The sequence below is a fragment of the Myotis daubentonii genome, chromosome 13, assembly GCF_963259705.1.
Source record: "Myotis daubentonii chromosome 13, mMyoDau2.1, whole genome shotgun sequence".
In the NCBI taxonomy this organism is placed as follows: Eukaryota; Metazoa; Chordata; class Mammalia; order Chiroptera; family Vespertilionidae; genus Myotis; species Myotis daubentonii.
This window is the reverse complement of record NC_081852.1, coordinates 33,646,007-33,667,962: the sequence shown is the minus strand read 5'-3', so window position 1 is coordinate 33,667,962 and position 21,956 is coordinate 33,646,007. Positions and strand designations below refer to the sequence as shown.

The 21,956-nt window shown below is 37.8% G+C and overlaps 1 protein-coding gene across 2 annotated transcripts in view; it reads right to left on the bottom strand.

Moving 5' to 3' along the window:
* The window catches only part of PCDH15 (protocadherin related 15), a 681,342-nt gene that overhangs the window by 389,047 nt on the left and 270,339 nt on the right, over positions 1-21,956 (bottom strand). For both annotated transcript variants that reach the window (XM_059662693.1, XM_059662692.1), the window contains exon 4: positions 4,034-4,194. In XM_059662693.1, the coding sequence (XP_059518676.1) occupies positions 4,034-4,194 (161 nt within the window). The remainder of the gene's footprint in view (positions 1-4,033; positions 4,195-21,956) is intronic.

Genomic DNA, 21,956 nt, shown 5'->3' with positions numbered 1-21,956 from the left:
CCCAAGGCAAGTTCTGTAACCTGAGCTCTGTGCAATCTTGGTAGTTAGTGAAACTCTTGAAATTGCAAATAATTTCTTGATGTGCAAATAAACTTTTCCCTGAGAAATGAGTTCATAGATTTGATCAGAATACTGACTAAGTGCTCCACCTCCCAAAGATGAAGTCTTACTGACAAATCTATATGTCAAAAAGTGCATTCAGCCTGTTACCATTCTTTCCTTGACTCTTGGAAATCTAATGCTGGTGAAATATTTCTTAATGATCCATTATATTCATGATATAAACATTTAACAGTTTCTATACCTCAGGTTGTCTTTTCCCCCTTTTATGGTTGCTCTTTAACTTGATGGCCTCCATTACCAGCTAGCAGGTCTAAACTTGACAGTATTTTACACTCTTCTTATTCTTCTGACACTTGCTACTACGTCTAGTCAATTTATTCTACATTACATCTATACTTCTATTTCTTCTACATGACTCTTCATACTGTTTTTACACTTACACTTCTAACTCTTAACTTAATTCAATTCACACATTTATTCAAGAAGAATTCTCTGATATTAAATAACAAGTTTTTGGCAACCTAGCTTCCTTATTAATTGGTGACATGGGCTTTATTTACATTATCTAGATTAAACTGTCCTCATGTAAACAGCATGTACACCAGAACAGTGGACCAGTGAAATATGTTACAATAACAATGAAAACAGCAATAGCAACAAAGTACAACAAAAAGCAAACAAAACCATTGGAGGGCTACCATGTCCGTACCCATAGGAAGCCTCAAGTCCTGTGTCTATTCTAATTCAGGTTTTGTAAGTCCAGCCACCAAAAGACAGTACCTGTGCAAGACGGTGATATCAAATCTTTGGCGTGACTTTACTTAACTATACAGGCTTAAATTTTCATATTACTAAGGTTTAGAGCATCTTCTATTCAATGTCTTGCCATTATTTCAGTAAGTGCATTTGCTAAGTGGTAAATACATTGCAAGTATGTGAGCAGGTCTTTGTTTTCAAATGCACAGATTTTTCTCTGCAATATTCATTTTCCATTTAATATTCTTAGATGACCTAGTCTCCATCATCCTTAGCTAATTTTAATGAACTGTCCGCTGACAGCACTTCAATTTGCAAACTATCTTTGCAAGTTTAACTTGACCATAGCTTTCCTAATTCAAAATAACATTTTAAATGGAAAGGAACTTAATGCTCATTATTATGTTAATGAATCAGTCTGGATTTTTCTTTAAATGATACATGTGCATATTTTTGCATTGTCACTTTCAGGCCAAAGCAATTTTAAGTGTATTCCCATGATGTAGATTCAGTTTAGCCAATGTTCAATAAACGATGCCCATATTAGAAATAACAAAAATAATACTAAGAAAATAGATATTTATCTTAAAAAATAATATATTTTTTGGTCAATAATTACTATTTAAACAGTTTTATAGGCTGGAGAGATGGAAGACTATTTATACAGAAGGATATCCTTTCTCTCTACTCATAATCCAGACCTATTAGTGTTATTTTAATATAAAAAATAGGTTCCCAAAAGAAAGTGATTTAGTAGTGAACCAGTAATTATCATAATCAGCTGTAAGGTGTTTTAAAATATATATGTTTTTATTGATTCCAGAGGAAGGAAGGGAGAGGAAAGAATCATTGACTGGCTGCCTACTGCACGCCCCCTATTGGGGATCGAGCCCACACCAGGGTTAAGGGCCCTGACTGGGAAGAGAATCATGACTTCCTGATTCATGGGTTGATGCTCAACCACTGAGCAACACTGGCTGGGTTATAAGGTGATTTTATAAAGGATTCAAAATATAAAATGACAGTGGTCTCAAATAGATAAATATTCTATAATTCCCTAACATGTTATAAAATTCATATGATGTGGATATGGATGTCCCTAAATAGGGCAGGAAAGGATGCCTGTGAGTAATGCAGCTGGGGGTGGGGGAATCTTGCAGGCTGCCAATCTGTGCCGTTGTCCAGATTGGTTTTATAAAAGTAGGATTTATGACAAGGTAAATGAAGAAGATACAGTTGAGGATAGTAGATGTCTTTATTCCATTTACAACTTCTTAGCCACCCAGCCAAAATTGCACACTGTGGTATATAATGCATGTTGCCATGATCAAAGGACATGGTGGGAAGCTGTGAAGGGGGCGGGGGGATGGGGACAGCATTAAGGATGACTTATTGTCCCTAAGTTGAGCCCAACAGTTCTATTCCAATTCTCTACTGCTACCCACATTTCAAATCTGCCACCACTGCTCAATTATAGCTAAATTATGGATCTCCCCAATTATACAAAGATACCCACATATACAAAATGTGCAAGTATACGAAGACAGCCCATCCTGGTGGGAGAATCCTATGTATTGCCCACCTCACCACAAAGTTTTAAAGACTCTGAACTTTAGATGTGAAATAGGTTAGGGATCATCTACTCTATACCATATTGTAAACTGGATCATAAATCCTGAATGAGGTGGTGAGATAATTCAGATTCACTGAATATCTAATGTTTGAATTTCATAAACTAGAAAGTTTGGAGTAGGCATGTAGGTCCTGCACATTACTACTAGTATTGAAAACCCTACTCCCTACATACTCTTCCCTGCTCACAAGAATGAACTGCAAATACATGAGAATAAAGTTACATTAAACTAAATACACTCAGGTTTTTAAACTGTTTCAGGGATGAGACATTCAATGACTTTGGTAACTGAGCTGTTCTTAACATAGTGCTACTTAGGTTGTGCTGGACTGGAAGGATTTGACAGGCACATTGCCAGGAGACCTGTGCCCACCTTCTTTTAGTTCTTTTACAGGTTTACAGGCACATCGCCACAAACTCCTCTCTCAACCAGTGCTTAGTGCTGGTAAGAGCAGCCGCCCATTAGTGTTCCCACCAAACTCTCTGTCCTCAAGTCAACACTTAGCTGCATGTCCAGCCCTCACCCTGGATCATTACTGTGTTTATCCTACTTTTCCAAGGTCACCACTCCTTTATTCTGAACACTCTAGCCCAGGGGTGGGCAACCCCTGGCACGCGTGCAAAACATGACATGCCAGTAACTTTTGCTGGCACGCAAAACCCTCTCTTATAAACTTCCATTTACAATTGTGAATCTTTGTTCTCAGTGAATTTTGTTAAATCTCAAATAGGAGTAGCCTGACGGATGAAAGTAGTATCTCGTGCATATTTCTGAAGGTCACGAAATATAAACCTGATGTAAAATCTCTGTCATCAGTGATGCAGCAGCAAAAGTCCCACTGATATATCAAACGGAGTCATAAAGTTTTCTGTCGGACTATCAGTGTACAGGTATACATTTAAAAAATAAATGTAGCCAAAAACGGTTTGGCTCAGTGGATAGAGCATTGGCCTGCGGACTGAAGGGTCCCGGGTTCGATTCCGGTCAAGGGCATGTACCTGGGTTGCGGGCACATCCCCAGTAGGAGATGTGCAGGAGGCAGCTGATCGATGTTTCTCTCTCATCGATGTTTCTAACTCTCTATCTCTCTCCCTTCCTCTCTGTAAAAAAATCAATAAAATATATTTTTAAAAAAAAATAAAAAAATAAATGTATTTTTCATCATCATATACTGTGTTTTTGTCGCTCAAATGAATTTTACTATTTCTTCAAGGCTCTTCACAAACGTACACCTTAAGAGATATCAAGTAGGCGTAACATGTTCTCAAAAAATTAGGGTTGGCACGCAGAAGAATTTTGAGTCAGAGATTTTGCTGGTTTTGGCATGCACTCACAAAAAGGTTGCCCACCCCTGCTCTAGCCTCTTGTTCAGAAATATGATGAGCTTCCAGGATGACAGATAAAAGATATAATGGTTCTCTCAGACATGGATGGCCCCTCCCTTTCCTATTTTTTAAGGAGCTAAAAAAATTTTGTTGATGGGCACGAAAAGTAAACTCAAATTATATAAAGAAAATTTAACATCATATCAACAAACACATGCAGATATGTAAAGTATAATAAAGAAAGGAGTCACTGACATCTCTATCCAGAACTCTGCCCGTGCTGTTCAGGAACAGCATCTGCTTAATGGGATCCAGCAGCACCCAGTAGTCCACGTTGTCCTTTAAAGAGAGCTCGATGGTGGGGTCTGGTCCCCCAGCAGTCCCCTTGATCAGCATGTTATCCACTATGATGGTACCTGGGAACCAAGGAAAGTTATTTGAATACATATTCTCCTTGTATGCATTCTTTAACAAAGACAATATGCTAGCTGATTTGCAAATCTATTTTTTAATAAAAAAATTAACTGTATATCTGGCAAGATATGGAAAATGTCCTGTTTCAAAAAGACCAAAACATAAAACTTGTATTATACTACTTATAACTGTTATTTGGGGAGATGAAGTTGGGAGGCGGAGATTCAAACACTTAGTGAGTTTTATCATCTATTTCTAATTTACCTTTAACAACAGCAATTGGTCGCCCACCCTGTCCATCACTTCCCACAGGAGTTATCACTGAATTTTATCCTGAACAAAAGGAAATGCCTGTAATAACAGAGGCTGGTACTTCAGTTCACTCAGTAAGACTGTTGTTAAGAAAGAGAAATCCCCAAAATAAGAGAATGGAAGAGAAAAAGCAGTTACCGAGTATCCCATGGTGAGAACTGCTTATTTTTTCTTTTATCTTAAGGCAAATCTATAAAATATAAATCTTAACGTGAAAGACAAAATTAACATACAGACACACAATAGAAGCCATTCTTCTTTAAGACTTGTCTAGGGAACCTTACTGGAACACACACTCTTCCAATATAGCATTTCAATGCTTGCTTTCTCATAATTCTTTAGTGGGCTGAATTGTAGACATTTGCTGAATGAGAGCTGAAATAGAGTACATCTCTAATCTTCCCTATTCTGTTAAAGAGTCCATGAATTTTACAATTTGAACACAAACAGCACTGATGCAAATCAGGTCTCATTTTCCTCCCATCCAGCAACAGTCTCTTTTCCAAACAGAAAGCAATATTGCTTAGGGAAACCAATTTCAGCTGATCCATTTTTTACTAAACTTATGGCATATAGAAGAGATGTGCCTATGCAAATAAAAATGTGCCCTCCTAAAGACATTAAGATAAATGTCATATATCTAGAGAACTCATGCCCTGGGATAGCATACAAGAATATATAGATAATCCATAATGTTGAATCTAAATTGAAAAATAATCATGCGAAATGTATATGCTGCATTTTCTTACAATAAAAAATTGGCCTAAATTTTATATCATTGCATAATTGCAAATAAAAGGGTGGCCCCTTTACAAGATTTTCTCAGCAAATAAATAATAATAATAATAATCTGTAAATCTATAATATTTCTTTCTCATATTATTTCTAATGAGCTTCATCTACCTAGGAAATGCTGAAGCAACCATTGGTCTCTTATAATAATAATCTAAGGCGAGAATTTTCAGCCACTGTGCTGTAAGAAATTTTAAAACATGCATTATCTGACTATTTAGTCAAGGACACTGACCTTTTATCCCTTAGATTATCAAATAAAAAAAATGACAATAATCTACACAACAATAGTTGTCTGATGTGAATGGATCAAAATTATACCAATTTTTTTTGTCAGATCGGCAAAGTATAATATTTTTTGCTATGCCACAGAATTTAGGTAATTAGTTCATGTGTGCCATGACATTTTAAAGGTTGAAAATTGCTGATCTAAATAATGTTTAAATATGCATACTGTCATGAACACATACTTTTCTAAATGGCAGATTATTTTTTCTACTTTTACACATACTAGTACATAGACACACACATATGTATATGTAAAGTGAAACTTATCCTTCTATTTTTCTGACCGAAATGGCAAACAGATAACCTACAGATAATACATACAAAAGTACAGATTAGACAATGATGGCATTTTCTGATCTACAAATATTTTAAGGCCTGATCCACACTCGTCTACAAATACTTCACACATTAACCTTTGAAACATTATTTAGCTTGTATTTCAATATCTAATTTAAAATTAAATTGGATTCTTTTCTGATAAAAACACACATAAAGAAATCTACAACAGTTAAGTCAACTAACATTAATATTTTTGTCTTGATTCAATAGTACATAACAGCAGAACTTTCTAGTCTACACACCACACAGGCACATGAAGAAAAGGGGCTATTGAGCTCTCCTTTATAATACAGATACATTACAACCAGAGAGGTCTGTAATAGCTATTTTAATCACTATTAAATCATTGAAACTAAAACACTGTATCTTGACTTATATATTATTTAATGATATTTTTAGTTTCATAGAAATGATCTAAATATTTTTTCTTGCTCTTGCCTTTAACCCTGTGTTCTTCAATGACTGAAACTCAACTGTAAATGTTTCTAGCACCAGTGTGTTGGAAAAGAAAGATCTCTGTTTTTCTTTCAGTAAAATACTCTATTCACATTGTCAAAGATCTTTCCAGATTTTCATATGCCATGTTTCTCCAGACTAAAAGTTTGGGTAAGAGATAGAAGAGAGCACAGCTAAGGCCGACATGATGCTGGAGGCAATAATTTTTTAAAAAATGAACATGGGTGTTGACTCTGGCTTGCCTGAACAACCTTGTCCTCATTCTCCTCTCAGAACAGTTGGCGCCACCAAGCTAAAGTTCACTTTAAGCCATGGGCTTTTCCAAAACTCCATTTCCACCCCAGCATAGGGGACTGTAACTTCCCACAGGTCCAAGGATTTCCAGATTTGGTCGACGATGTCTGAGACAACGCTGGTAAGTAGTTGTCCAGCAGAATATCTGGGCACAGAGAAAGAATGTGGCCTCCTCTCTATTTTGAAAGCTTCCCTTTTGTCCATAAGACCTTTTGTTTCCATTTGAAATATAAAGACACAGATAGGTTAAAAAAAGGATAGGACACACTATGCAGCACTTAGAAGAAAGAGTAAATCAGAACAAGGAATATTATTCATAACAAGAAATATTTCATGGAAATAAATGGATAAATTAATCAACACGTGTTAACCCCAAAGAGACCTGTCTGCTTAGTGTCTATGATGAAAGTCAGAGAGAAATGCTGTGTGTGTTATAGAAGCTATTTTAAACCGTGAAACTGCATTTGCATAATCTGTCGTTACCTGGCACTTTCTTATTTAAGGTAGAGGCTGGTTGGGTTGTTCAACTTGAATTGATCCACTACTAACCATAAATCCAATTGAAAGTAATTGTCCAATTTTTAGATTTAGCACTATACATTCCTGGCACTATAAATAAGTTAAAAGTTGAATAAGACCATAAGAAAACTATGATTTTGCTATTATAACTCTTAATAACTTAATTCGAATACCCAAGAAACTAATAGTCTTTTCTGCCTCCAATTAAACAAACAAACAACACCTTCAGGTTGATAAAAACCAGAAAGTAAAAGAATAGATTCTTAATTTAAAATTGCTCTATTTCACAATCGGATACATTCACCAATGTTTGCAACAATTCTTGCACGCTGTCATGGTAAAGATTAAGCTTCACCCAGCCCAAGTGGATCAGTGGTTGAGTGTTGACCTATGAGCCAGGGGGTCACAGGTTTGATTCCCCAAAATCAAAGTCAGGCACATGCCACAGTTGCAGGCCAGTTCCCCAGTGTGGGGCATGTCGGAGGCAGCCAATCAATGATTCTCTCTCATCATTGATGTTTCTATCTCTCCCTCTTCCTCTCCCTTCCTCTCTGAAATCAATCAAATATATTTTAAAAGATTAAGCTTCTTTTCCTAAAGAAAACATTTGGAAAGCTGGTCAAGTTGATAGGCACTCAAAGAAGAACTTAAAATAATGCTAGACGCGGATACCAGTATAAACAAAAGAGTGTGGTTGGAAGGAGAAGAAATTTTGAAGAGTGGAAAGATCAACAAACTCAGACAAAGGTAGAGAAGGACACATAAGTTTGAATTATTGTGGGGTAGGCTTTGCGGTGGAACACTGGACTGAGAAGTTCTACCTGAGTGTACTATGGAGACACCAGCAAGAGGCGTCAACTGAAGTGGTTAGACTGGGACTTGAATCTTCTGGCAGGCATCTTTGTGTATCACCCCAGATTTGGGAGACTCTCATAAACTAAGACCTAGGGCAGCGGTTCTCAACCTGTGGGTTGCGACCCCTCTGGGAGTCGAATGACCCTTTCACAGGGGTCGCCTAAGACCATAGGAAAACACATACATAATGACATATTGCTTTTGTGATTAATCACTATGCTTTAATTATGTTCAATTTGTAACAATGAAAATACATCCTGCACATCAGATATTTACATGACTATTCATAAAAGTAGCAAAATTACAGTTATGAAGTAGCAATGACAATAATTTTATGGTTGAGGGTCACCACAACATGAGGAACTGTATTAAAGGGTCATGGCATTAGGAAGGTTGAGAACCACTGATTTAGAGGAAAACAATTTGTCAAAAATGTATAGTTAATGTTCGTGTCTTTCAATATAGTAAATGTATCCTCAAATAGCCGTAAAAATAATAGCCACATGGGAGGTGGGGAATAGGTGAAGGTAAAACTTAAAAACAGTTGTGTTGATCACTGTTCAAAGTCACTGGGGAAGCCAAGTAATGGGAAAATGCAGGTTCAACATGACATTCAATTTACATTGTATATATTTAAAATTTTAAGACTGTTCAAGGGAAAAGTATTTGTTGTATAATTTTGTTACAATACTGGATCCTCTTGCTCTTTAATATTTAAAGAAGACTTATAAAGGTGACTTCTCTTACTTCCAGAAAAATGGGACTGCAATTCTCTAATGGGTCACTATGGGAAACAGTCATCTGGGATTATTTTTTTCCCCCTGAACCTTAAATTACCTTCCAATTTCTTTTGTGAAGGAACAAATAGAAAACTCGCTTTCTAGAGGCTAACGCTAAATATTTTCCTTCACTATGTTTAAAAATAACTCACATGCAGGGTGCAGATGTGTCTTGTTGAGCTGTACACTTGAAACCTGTATGGTTTTGTGAACCAACGTCACCTCAATAAGTTCAATTAAAAACAAACACAAAAAACTCACCCATGCTTATCTTCTCTGTATAGGAAGATACATTATGCAGAGGTTTTCCTGATGTTTGCAAGATGAAGATTTTTTTTATAATAAACAATTTACTCTCTTAAAAGTACTAGAGATGGCTATTGTATAATATCTAAATATATAGTGATTACATGTGTAATTCCATTACAAATAGTAAGGATGATTATCCTATTTCTGTAAAATATGCACTGGTATCATTTGTTGTAAAAATAAATGTTGCCAATTCAATGCTAATAATTTTTCTAACATATTTTATAGTCCAAAGTGATTTTGAAAAGGAAATCTGTTATTCCCAGTACTTTTAACACAATGTTGCAGGTTACTTAGACTACTTATACCACTATCTATGAGACAAATGGCCAAATGTCAGCCTGTGACAGTTGCAGCTGATGCTGTGGATAAGCTCATACAATATTTATTCCAAACACCCTCATTGCATATGTTCCTGACATGCAAAAGCTGGGAAACTAAAAACTATACTTAGAAGATTCAACTGCAGCCAAGATCTATGTATGATTTAAGTTACCCTGACAAGATGCTCTTTGCATAAGACATTGTTCAGAATGACTTATATGAGGAAAAGCTGATGTTACACATCCATTTCTGCAGACATGGATCATAGCAGAAATGTATGGTTCTGGAGTCAGCAGCTGTGGCAGAAGCTCTCTGTCTCCACTCCTCTGGATCATCGTAAAGTCAGAATTTCCCATGGCAGGCCAGTTATGCAGTAGGTGTGCAACCTCCAAAACAGTCCACCTGTTCTGCCCTTTCATTACTATGTGAGTTTTTTATACCACTTAATAAGCCCCTTCTGCTTAAAGAAGCTAGAATGCATTCTTGTATTTTATAGCCATGATCACTGACCAATATTATAGACTGCTGGGAACCAAGAGCAACAGCAATTAATATAAATGCAAGAAGTCCTGTAAGAAGGCTGAATGGGGCTTTTTGATATTCACAGGGATGAATGTCTGCATTTTATTACCTACTGCTGACTCAATGGCCTAAAACAAACTCCCCCAACCTGATAGTCTTACTGTTTACCAAACATCACCTTCCTTCCATATGTCTGTTTGCATTTCTGAAAGGCAATTGTGTACTCTAGTAAATAAAAGCAGATGAGAACAGAGACTCAGTGGAACTTGGTCCCTTACACCAAGATCACAACTGGTTTCCCCCATAATTTCCAAATTTATATTTCTTGTCTTGTGTAATTAATTTGCGCATCAGCCCTTTCTCCAAGTCTTTGAACCCGAGGCCACAAGGGCCGTGGCTTAACAATAGACTTCACCTAAAATCATTCATTTGAAGATGAGTAACTAGAAGAGTTTTTTCCTAGGAACATATGATATGAAACAGAGTCAGCAATCTGGCCAAGATTTTGATTTCCAGGAATTAATTACCTGCTGCTGTATGCATTACTAATAACATACTCAAAACATTATAATGGTAGTTCAGTGGTTGAGCTTCAACCTATTAACCAGAAGTTCACGGTCCAATTCCTGGTTGGGGTTTCAGACTTGATCCCTAGTCTCGAGTATAAGGTAGGCAGCCTAACAATGACTTTCACCATTGATATTTTTGTCTCTGTCTCCCTCTCCATTCCTCTTTGAAATCAATAAAAATATGTTTTTAAAAAAAACACGTTATAATGGTATTTACTGCTACAATTACTTATAATATGTTCATTCGTTAATCTTGCTGCCTCTCAGAATCAGGGAAGGCATGGGTTTGAAGAAGAGTTTTCTGCCTGCCTATCTAGTTCTGGCTTAATTTATACACAAAGTTAAAGGGGGGAAATGAGCTCATCTTTTATTTATTTATTTATTTATTTATTTATTTATTTATTTACTTACTTACTTACTTATTTATTTGATGGCTTAAAAGCCCATCACAGCCTCTGACTTATCTTCCTTAACAAAACAAGTCAGGATGCAGAATTATCTTGATTTTGAATTTGGCCACAACTTCGTTTATTTGTTTTAGCCTTTGCTTGACTGTGAAGCTCTGAGAGCTAGAGTTCAAATGCAATTGTGTGTTAAAAAAAAATAGTTATCTGGGAATATTCTAGCAGAGAACAATGGGTTTATAATAATTCCTGTAGGTATTATAAAAGCTTTTGAAATACTACCATTTATGTAAATAATTGCACAGAAATGCCCTGCTTTTTGAATAAGTTACTCAAAATCCTGTTTTTATCTATGTCCAAATAGTCTCATTCACTTTTTGATGAAAGTCACAATATATAAAATTTCTAAGGAAAATGGAAACAGGAGGCCTCCTGAAGATACAATATAACATGATTACCTTTCATTTCAAACCCTGAAGGTAGGCTCCTGCATGTTGGGCTAAATGTAAATTTTAGTGAGGATTCTATTGGAAATGCAAAGGCAACAGTCACATTCAAAAATGGCAGACACACTGTGAGTGAAGAAGACAAATTAATGAGTCGGGCTGAGCTGGCAGTGTTGGAACAGGGCTCTGATTTGCTGCTCAACAGTTGGCTCCTCAGGCTTCAATTACAGGAAAAGCTGGAGTAACACTGCTCTACAGTATAACGAGTAAAACTTGCAAAGAAAATATACAGAGTCTAAGTGTGTGTTGTATGTGTGTGTGTGCTTGTGTGTGCATGTGCACATATACTATGGAAAGCTCTGAAAGTTATTCAAAGGAAAACTTTTGGAATGATCATGAAGTTCATGATATAGGCTGATCTATGCTGTTTGTATGAGTAACAGGGTTCTAGTAATAGAATATTTAACAATAAAAATGATTGTATTTCAATTCTATAGGTCCTAACACACTTCTGAATCGAGGTACTAGACTCCTTTTTTTAAAATATATATTTTATTAATTTTTTTACAGAGAGGAATGAAGAGGGACAGAGAGTTAGAAACATCAATCAGCTGCCTCTTCCACACCCCCCACTGGGGATGTGCCCACAACCAATGTACACGCCTGCCGGGGTCCAGCCCCAGCAGGTCCAGGGGTCCCCAAAGGTGTGGACGGAGTCGGCGAAGAAGGAATGTCACAGAGGCAGCGTTCAGTTGATCATCATAGCCGGGTTCGCTTGTCAGGGTCTCCAGCCAGGTTCTGTAGCCAGGATCTCTAACCAAGTTCTGGTCTCGATCTCCAGAGAGGTTCTGCTTAGGATCTCCAGCCAGGTTCAGTCACCAGGTTCTAGTCAGGCTCTCTTGCCAACCTCTGCAGTCAGGTTCAGTCCAGGATCCCTTGCCATGTTCTCTCCAGCGAAGCTCCTCCATCTCCTGGTTCCCTGTAGGTTCTGTCTCTCTTGGTCCTGTCTTCTGAGTCCTGTGTTCTTAGTTCTGTGTTCTGAGTTCTGAGTTCTGAGTTCTGAGTGTTTCTGTCTTGTTACAACTGTATTTATACCAGTTGATTCAATCCTATCAATCTCTATTACAAAGGTTAGGGCGTTTCTTATCTCCATTCCAGGGAGAAAAGATTATGTAGTTTAAGATGATTGTTCGTAGTTAAAGGGATTAATTACCCGCCTGGCACTTAGTTGAGGGGTTTTATTCCCTCCCTAACTTCAGGGGAAAATCCCTACCTGGGGATTCAACCTTTCTCGGAGAGGTGACCTTGGTTAAAACACAGCGCCAAGAAGGTGAGCAAACATATTAAGAACCGTATGCCATATATGCCAGGTCCCTTGAAACAGCAAGAATGGACCGGCTCCCGGCAAATTCCCCCTTTTTTATTTTTTAAAAGCAAGCATTAAAAAGAAAAACCTCAAATGCTCTCTTATATCCATTTTAAGAGTAGGATTGGCGCTTTCCGCTATTACCTGAGTCCTGATCTATCATCCCAGGGAGAGCTTGCCAATCCTGCACTTTCCCAGGGTAGAAAGGCTGCAGTGGGGTTAAGGATAAGGCTCCTTGGGCCTACCTTCTCCCATGCCATTACATTTACCTTTCCTTCCTCAGAAAAGCATGGACATACTTCTTGTATAAAATGTTCTGTCAGACTGGGAGTAACCTTAATTCCTCTGCTAGCAAGCACATATGTTAAAAGATCAATACAGAGTCTTTTTTCTTTAGACTCAGTATGGCACATCTTCTTAATCTAAAGATCAATACAGAGTCTTCTTTCTTTGGACTCAGTATGGCACATCTTCTCAATCTAAGTTCTGTACTATCCACCTTCTTACCCTATTTATCCTCTATAGGGGGGTCTGTAGCACCCTGGTGGAGTCCTATCTGTCCCGAGTGTGGGGGTTCTCCATGGGGGGGGCTTACCTAGGGGAATCCTGTTCCAGGGGTTCCCAAAGGTGTGGACGGAGTCGGCGAAGACTATCCACCCTCTTCCTACGGTGGAGTCCGATCCGTCCAGAGTGTGGGGGTTCTCAATGGGGGAGGGGGGCTTACCTAGGGGAATTCTTTTCCAGGGGTTCCCAAAGGTGTGGACGGAGTCGGTGAAGACTATCCACCCTCTTCCTATGGTGGAGTCGTATCCGTCCCGAGTGCGGGGGGGCTTACCTAAGGGTCCCTGTTCGGGCGCCAGATGCCGGGGTCCAGCCCCAGCAGGTCCAGGGGTCCCCAAAGGTGTGGACGGAGTCGGCGAAGAAGGAATGTCACAGAGGCAGCGTTCAGTTGATCATCATAGCCGGGTTCGCTTGTCAGGGTCTCCAGCCAGGTTCTGTAGCCAGGATCTCTAACCAAGTTCTGGTCTCGATCTCCAGAGAGGTTCTGCTTAGGATCTCCAGCCAGGTTCAGTCACCAGGTTCTAGTCAGGCTCTCTTGCCAACCTCTGCAGTCAGGTTCAGTCCAGGATCCCTTGCCATGTTCTCTCCAGCGAAGCTCCTCCATCTCCTGGTTCCCTGTAGGTTCTGTCTCTCTTGGTCCTGTCTTCTGAGTCCTGTGTTCTTAGTTCTGTGTTCTGAGTTCTGAGTTCTGAGTTCTGAGTGTTTCTGTCTTGTTACAACTGTATTTATACCAGTTGATTCAATCCTATCAATCTCTATTACAAAGGTTAGGGCGTTTCTTATCTCCATTCCAGGGAGAAAAGATTATGTAGTTTAAGATGATTGTTCGTAGTTAAAGGGATTAATTACCCGCCTGGCACTTAGTTGAGGGGTTTTATTCCCTCCCTAACTTCAGGGGAAAATCCCTACCTGGGGATTCAACCTTTCTCGGAGAGGTGACCTTGGTTAAAACACAGCGCCAAGAAGGTGAGCAAACATATTAAGAACCGTATGCCATATATGCCAGGTCCCTTGAAACAGCAAGGATGGACCGGCTCCCGGCACACGCCCTTTACCGGAATCGAACCCGGGACCCTTCAGTCCTCAGGCCGACGCTCTATCCACTGAGCCAAACCGGTTATGGCTGGAGTCCTTTTTTAGACAGATTTAAACACCAGTTTGCAATATATATTCCAGAATATTTTTAGTCAAAAAATCAAATTGAAAGAATTATAAATGACATTAGAGTTTCATTGTTTTTTTCTAATACAATAAAAAAGACCAGTATAACTACAATGCATAGGTTAGAAAATATTGTTTAATACTTTAGGATTTATAATCAGACTGCTGGGTTAGAATCATAACCCTATTATTCACTAGCAATGTGCTACTGAGAAGGTTACTTAATCTCTTTACCCATGGTGTACAGATTTATACACTAAAAGTAAAATAATCACACATACATGTATATCTCATGGCAGTATAACTGGAACTTAATAAGTGTTGGCTGTTACTATCATAAAAATCAGTATATTTGTGAATAGCTACCCATACATTTCATGTAAGACTTGAGGGTAAGTAAATTCCTTGATTAGAATAACTTTGTCTTACTCGTTTCTGGGTCCCCAGTATAAAAAAAAATGCCTGTTACACAGCAGTGACACACAAAGCTTTGTTGAATTGATATGACTCATCAGAGAGACCAATATTGAGTCCACCATAGACATATCCTCAGGTTACGCTCATTACTTGGACTAGATTATTTATCTCATGTCTTTTATTGCCCATTCCTTCTACTTCAGCTAATAGCAGTAGAGGGAGTATATTCATTGACCATCCAGCTCTTTGATGCCAAAGCTTGTGTTTATTATTTTCTAATAGTTACCTGGGATATGATTGAAGTGACTGAAGAGGAAAGCTATAAGTTGAAAAACAGAAGAGTGTGCCTTGGGGATTAAAGGCATGCGATCAGAGAGAGACTGGGGAACTCAGAAATGGTTTCTGTCCTCTAATGTAAAAAAATTGCCTTCTGATGAATACTATCAACACTGTACAGTTATTTCTCCCTAACCGTCAATTTCCCTTAAGCAGAATTTTACTAAAAACAGCTTTATCCTGCTGGGGATAATCAGTACAAGTGGCAATTGGGGGATGAAGAAAGAAAGAGTAAAAGCAGATGGCAGAACAGGAGTGCAGATTTTTATCACCAAGCCTTGAAAGAAAATAAGAAATTTGTGGTAGAGCAAATGTTTAACAGGCCCCCTGTGGCTCTCAGGAAGGAGAGAGCAGAGGTGTGCTTAGGAGGTATGAAGAGTCCGACTCTATAGCTATTTCTCCAGAATCCTAAGGGAATGAGAGGTACAAATCAACCACTCTGAGTTATAAAATAAAACTATTAAATTGAATCTGATCAGAAGAATTAAACTCAATATGCATGTTGCCTACACGGAAATCCTGACAAACCTCTAAGCAAACAACAGGGGATAAGTACAGAGAAAATAATTGAAGAAAGGTGTGAAATTAAGACATGCATAATGTCACTTTCACATTTTAGTTACTTAGTATGTTGGCCATTATGCTTTATTTTAGAAAATAGCACACACACACACACACGACACACAAAATGGGTTCTTGGGAGGTCTCCCTAAAGCCTACTATAATGGAGTTTCTGTTATACTTTATGAGAGATGCCAAGGAGATTTTGTTTAAGCTGAAACCTCAAGGGGAGTCATCCAGAACATTTGGGGAAAGGATATTTCTGGGAGCGGAAAGAGCTGGAGTACTTGTTATAAGGCAAGAATGAGCCCAAGATGTTTGAGGAACAAAGAGACCACTTTGCTGGAGAAAAGCAATCCAGAGTAGTTTAATTTCATGGGGCAAGTCATAATAGATAGTTTGGATGCTGTTCTAAGTGAATGAATAGCATGGGATAGTTTGAGGCTGAGGAGTGGTATGATTTGACTTATGTTCTTCATAGTTCTCTCTGCTCTATGGAGAACAGAGTGCAGAGAAGCAGAAATGGAAAGAGATAGATAGAGACTATTACTACTATAAGCAAGAAACAATGTTGTCCTTATAGCAGCAGATGGAGAAAGGAAGAAGTCCTGAGGATAGTTGGATTTGCTAAAATTCTCAGCATAGGTGAAAAAGCAGTCTTTTGTTAGTACATATAATAAACATAAATATTTAAAATGAACACTGCTCATTTATATTACAGTGGGACATAGTATTCTTCAGTAAGCCTTCCAACATCAAACCACTTGATCCACAGAGAATGGTTATTAAAAGTGGACCAGAAAACAATTATGTCAAAGCCCATAACTTCCTGGTTGAAGACATGAGAGACCTGAATGAGATCTCTGTTTTCTCTCTGGGCTAGATAACATGGATACCAAATTGAGGAGGAAAGCCCTAAAAAGGAATTTTGTTGTTTCTATAAAAATTAATGTCCTTTACCAGCAATCAAGAAACAGAACATAATCTTTATTTGGAATAAGATCCCATCTCTTTCACTGGGAGTAAAGATTGCTACACATACCCTGCACAGTTGACAAGCATCCAAAGCAAATAAACGTAGGAATTGCTCAATGAGAAGATAGGCACAAATCATTAAATATCAGACCAAGAACATTCAGCCAAGATGATGAACAAAATCATCTGTAAGTTATGTTGTTGATGCACATATTACCACTCAGACCAGATGGAGAGGGAAATGCTACAGATATGAACCATTGCTTTAATGTGCAATGTCTTAATCCAATCATTTTAATAAATTTAGTTGTTTGCTTTCTGAACATTCCTCACTGGTCCATAAAACAAGCTTCCTGTCTTTTGTCTTGAACAAAAAACAAATTTAAAAATTGCCTGACATTCACACACACACACACACACACACACACACACACACACACACACACACCACCACCACCACCACCACCATCACCAAAACAATAAACCAATAAACTCTAAATTCTGTCAATATCCCTGGCAACTTTTTTTTATTATTAGCTACTTCAACATCACAAATCACTAACTAACTTCACAAATCACTAACAAATAACTCTGCATTTGACAGAGGAGAAAAACACTGCTCTAAGTAGCATTTTAGGCATTAATTAAAATCCATTATTTGCTAAATATGCAATATTTCCCCGTATTATGAGTACCTCAGTTGACATCTTTATGTGGTCTTTTATTTAAATCATATAATGTCTTAGAGTTTATTAGATTTAATTACAGGTCAGATTAAAATTATATCTCATTTGGCATTAGAGGCACTTCTGGTGAGAAGATATCGAACTTGGAGAGACAGAATGGTCAAAACTAACGGAAAGATCTATCTATCTATCTATCTATCTATCTATCTATCTATCTATCTATCTATCTGCTTTATTGTCCAAAACAAGAAGAGGAAACTACTACTACTACTACTACTTCTATTACCACAACCACCAGATGCCATTTATTGGGTACTTACTATACACGGACATACTTCTAAACAACCTTACATATATTCACTCAGTTAATACTCAAACAATGATTTATTAGTCACTATTTTTTGGATGAGTAAATTAAGACACATAGAGCCAAAGTAGGTAAACAAAGACAATTTCAAGAAAGTATTTATCTAACATATTCTGGTTAACTTTGTCTAGAATGGAATAGATATGTGACATCCCTTTCCCTTCTCTTGCCAGTGACAGCTTGAGTCTTGATAAGACATCAGAATCTTTGTCTTTTTTTAATTATTTTAAAAATTTATATTTACTGTTGAAAGAACTACAGATGTCCCATTTTTTCTCCACTGACCCCCTCCACCCCGCCTTGACGCACCCCCCAGGCCTTCACTACACTATTTTCTGTGCCCATGGGTTATGCATAGATGAATATAAGTTTTTTGGTTACTCTCTTCCCACTCCCAGAATCCTTTTCAATATAGAGATTCAAGTAAGTCTCTATCAATAAGAGTATTTAATGGGGTATAATCTATTTAACAAGATTGTTTTAATTACATATTCATTTTTTAAATGGACTTCATAATCAATGTCCTAATACTATCTGAAAAACTGAATCTTTGACGTTCATCCTGAACTTAACCAATACGAACAGTTTGGATTCTGTGGTGTCAAGGAGACTTCAGAAATTCAGAAATTATGTGTCTAAAATAGAGACTACCATAAGATGGTGTATGGGGAAAACAAAATAATTGTCAAAATCAAGAGAAACTTTTTTATATACATAATTAGTATAATTATGTTTCTTAATGTTAGGTTTTTCTCCTGTTTTCTATGCCATGGTAGTTTCTACTTGCTCCCTGTAAACTAAGCACTAGAATAAAAATCTCATTTTGGTTCTGAAATGCCCTCCAGTTTTTAGAAAAATACAAGAATAAATTGGGAAATATATTCCACTAGACTACATGTATTTGCTCCTATAATTCTAATAATTCTATGTCTTTGATCCATTAAATCTGTATTTTTAATTTGTCTGTTAAGAATTAAAATTAATAATTATCTCTTAGGAGATAAGGAAAAGGGAATAGTTCTATGTTGTCTCGTGTTCTGTCTTGTTTCTCCAAACAACCCAACTCTCGCTCAGGGCCAACTTTCATTTTTCAGCTGATTGGTCTTCTGCTCTAGGGACCCAAAGTTTCCTTGCATTTCTTCTATTTATCTATTTCATAATCCTTTCAAGGCAATTCCTAGGATACTTAATTGATGAAGAGGCAACAGAGGGAAAAGAAAGACATAAAGCTACAGAGAATTAGGGCATCTCCTTCATTAATATAATTTGTATTTCCTTGTAAGCCACATATAGTCATAACTAAAATAGAAGCAAATTTTAATTTATTTTATTTCTTAAATGGCTGTGTTCTCTCTATAATCATTGTGGAAACAACAATCAGCATGCTCTCTAGTTCTTTAATTCAATAGAAGAAATAGATTTTGTACCATTCTTTTGGTAAAACTTATTACCCAAAGCATTGTTTTCTACAAACCATAAATACTGTAATGACAATAAAACACAAATCCATATATATACACACACAGGCACACGAATGTGAGACAAATATAGCATCATCCTGCCTTAAAAATAAACAGTATGTTTGACAAAAATGGAGATATTTTAGCCTGCATGGATGAATAGAATAAAAGTCATATCCAGATCCATGGTTGAGTGTGTTCCATTCTGTTTCTTTTCTCATTGGCCTTTAACTAGCTTAAGACTTTCCTCAAAAAGTAGATTATCTTGTAGATTTAGAAACTAACTTTTTGCCATCGATAAGAAGGAAACTCAGGATGTACTTTTTAAAAAAACATTTGGGGCAAACAAGCAAAAAAGGAAAAGAAATAGAATGATTATCTATACTATATGAGAAAGAAGCTATAACCAACTGTCAAATCATGTTGTCAGCTGTAATAGGTTAGAGAAGGAAACATGACTAAAGAAGCAAATGGGTACTGGTTAAAATTTCATAATTCTTATATAGCAGGTTTATCAGGCAGTCTGAGATTACTGATGTTAAGGGAGAAATAATGTTTCCACCTCTCATTGCTACCTTCAAATATACTCATCAAGATTGCTTTACCTTACTCCTTAAAAATATCTACAACTAATCTCTTGCTTTCTAGTAATTTTCAACAACACTTTAATGTATACAAACATATTTAATTTTGGTAAATTTGACTTATTTTCATGTTTTAAAAGGTCTAGTTAAATGTAAATCAAAACTACAATCTTAAACCAAATCGAAACATCCTCCATCCTGCTCTTCAACCCCTAACCTAGACTTCTTATGCAACAGGAAGTGGCATGGTCAGCTCTCCCACTTCTCCTTGCTTATCCAGGTCTACTTTAGTTGTTCTGGCTCTCTCGGGACTGCAGTAGCGATGCTGTTGCAATAACCTGACTATTACATAACAGGAAAGGAGTGAAAGGGGAGATCAGATAATATAGGCATGTCATTTGTACAGCTTTGCCAAAAAGCTGCCTTTAGCAACTTTCCAAGCCTACTCCATGCAGATCCATGGGGGAAAAGCCTGGAGAAAGGCAATTTAGACTCATGCCCAATAAAGGTCTGAATAAGGTAGGACGGTGCCTAGCTGTCTGCTCATCATCACACCTGAGAGCCAGTCAGTGGCCAGAATGGTGTGGCCACCAGAATGGTGTGGCCACGCAAAAGCTTCCAAATAAAGAAAAAGAAAGTTCTCTCTCTCTTCTCTCTCTCTCTCTCTTTCTCTCTCTCTCTCTCTCTCTCTCTCTCTCTCTCTCTCTCTCTCTCTCTCTCTCTCTCTCTCTCTCTCTCTCTCTCTCTCTCTCTCTCTCTCTCTCTCTTCCCCCCCTCTCACCCTCTGAGCTCCTGGAGGTCCTGCCTCTCCCATGGCAGAGGGATGGGCTCCCTTGTTGTAACTCACATATGGACGAAGACTTTATTAGCTGAACCACACCTGGCTGCAACATGGACCGAAAACTCTGGACACTGGCCCTCCTTCTGGCTCTGCTGCACTCCCAGCTGCCCATCTTTTAGGACTGGCTTGGGGGAAACGGGGCATGACAACCCGAGAACTCCACGTCACTAAAATTTTCCACATCCCCATCCTCCCACGGGGGCTTTTGAAAATGCTTATTTCAGTGGCACCACAAGAACCTCCACCATTTACCTCCCTCCCACAAGCCACAAGGGAGTTTATTCTCTGGTAACAGTAGGAAAAGCAGGAAGATTATAGCAGGAAAAATTTCAAGAAAAGAGCAGAGAGCTTTTTAAATAATATGACCATTGTTTTTCTTGAGAGGCAGGCACCCAAATGCTGGCTCTGATATAGAGTGCATTTGCGAGTTCTTTGGAACTCGGCCTCTACTTTTTCTCCAATCTGGACAATTTGTTCTCCTACTGACTGATTGCAACAGTCTGCCAGTGGATTAAAGGTGAGGGTACAAGTGTTTTATATCTTGTATGGCATTTACTTGGCCTATAGGGTAGTCGCTCATCCAACATGTGGAAGTGTATTCTGATAGATTTTCTCTTTCCTCTTACTGTCATCACAATTCCTCAACAGGCATTTATTTTTATTTCTTTATTGAATTTATAGACATTTAGCCTTTAAAATTTTGAAAGCAAGAAGCATGTACCGTGCCTGATCTGTCCATGTTTGCCTTCATTCTCACACCCTTGAGGACATATGGCAAACTTTCATAAGACTATGCCATCATGCATGGTTCCACTGCACGACAAGAACCTGTAAGTGTCTGCAATTGAACAGGTGAGTGATAGTCCATGTTCTCCTCCTTGAAACTACCCCAGTGTCTTTGAACTCTCTTCTTACGCAGTGGTAGGAGAGAAACAAAGCTTAATTTCACCTCCTCCTCCCCACACCCCCAAAGGAAATTATTAAAATCACTCTCACTTAGGCAGACAATTCAATTTCTGTATGATTGGTCTTTAAATGTCTAGTCTTCTCTTTACATAAAGGTACAATTGATTGAGGTAAGTGAAGGTTTAGGAATAACAGAATTCATCTGGCTACTATTTTTTTTAAATCTGCAAAGACTGTTCATTCTTCTTTAGAATTTATGAGTAGCCATCATTTATTTGGGTTTAAACAAAACTCTGAGACATGAGGAAACATTTTGTATATTTTCTATAAAAATT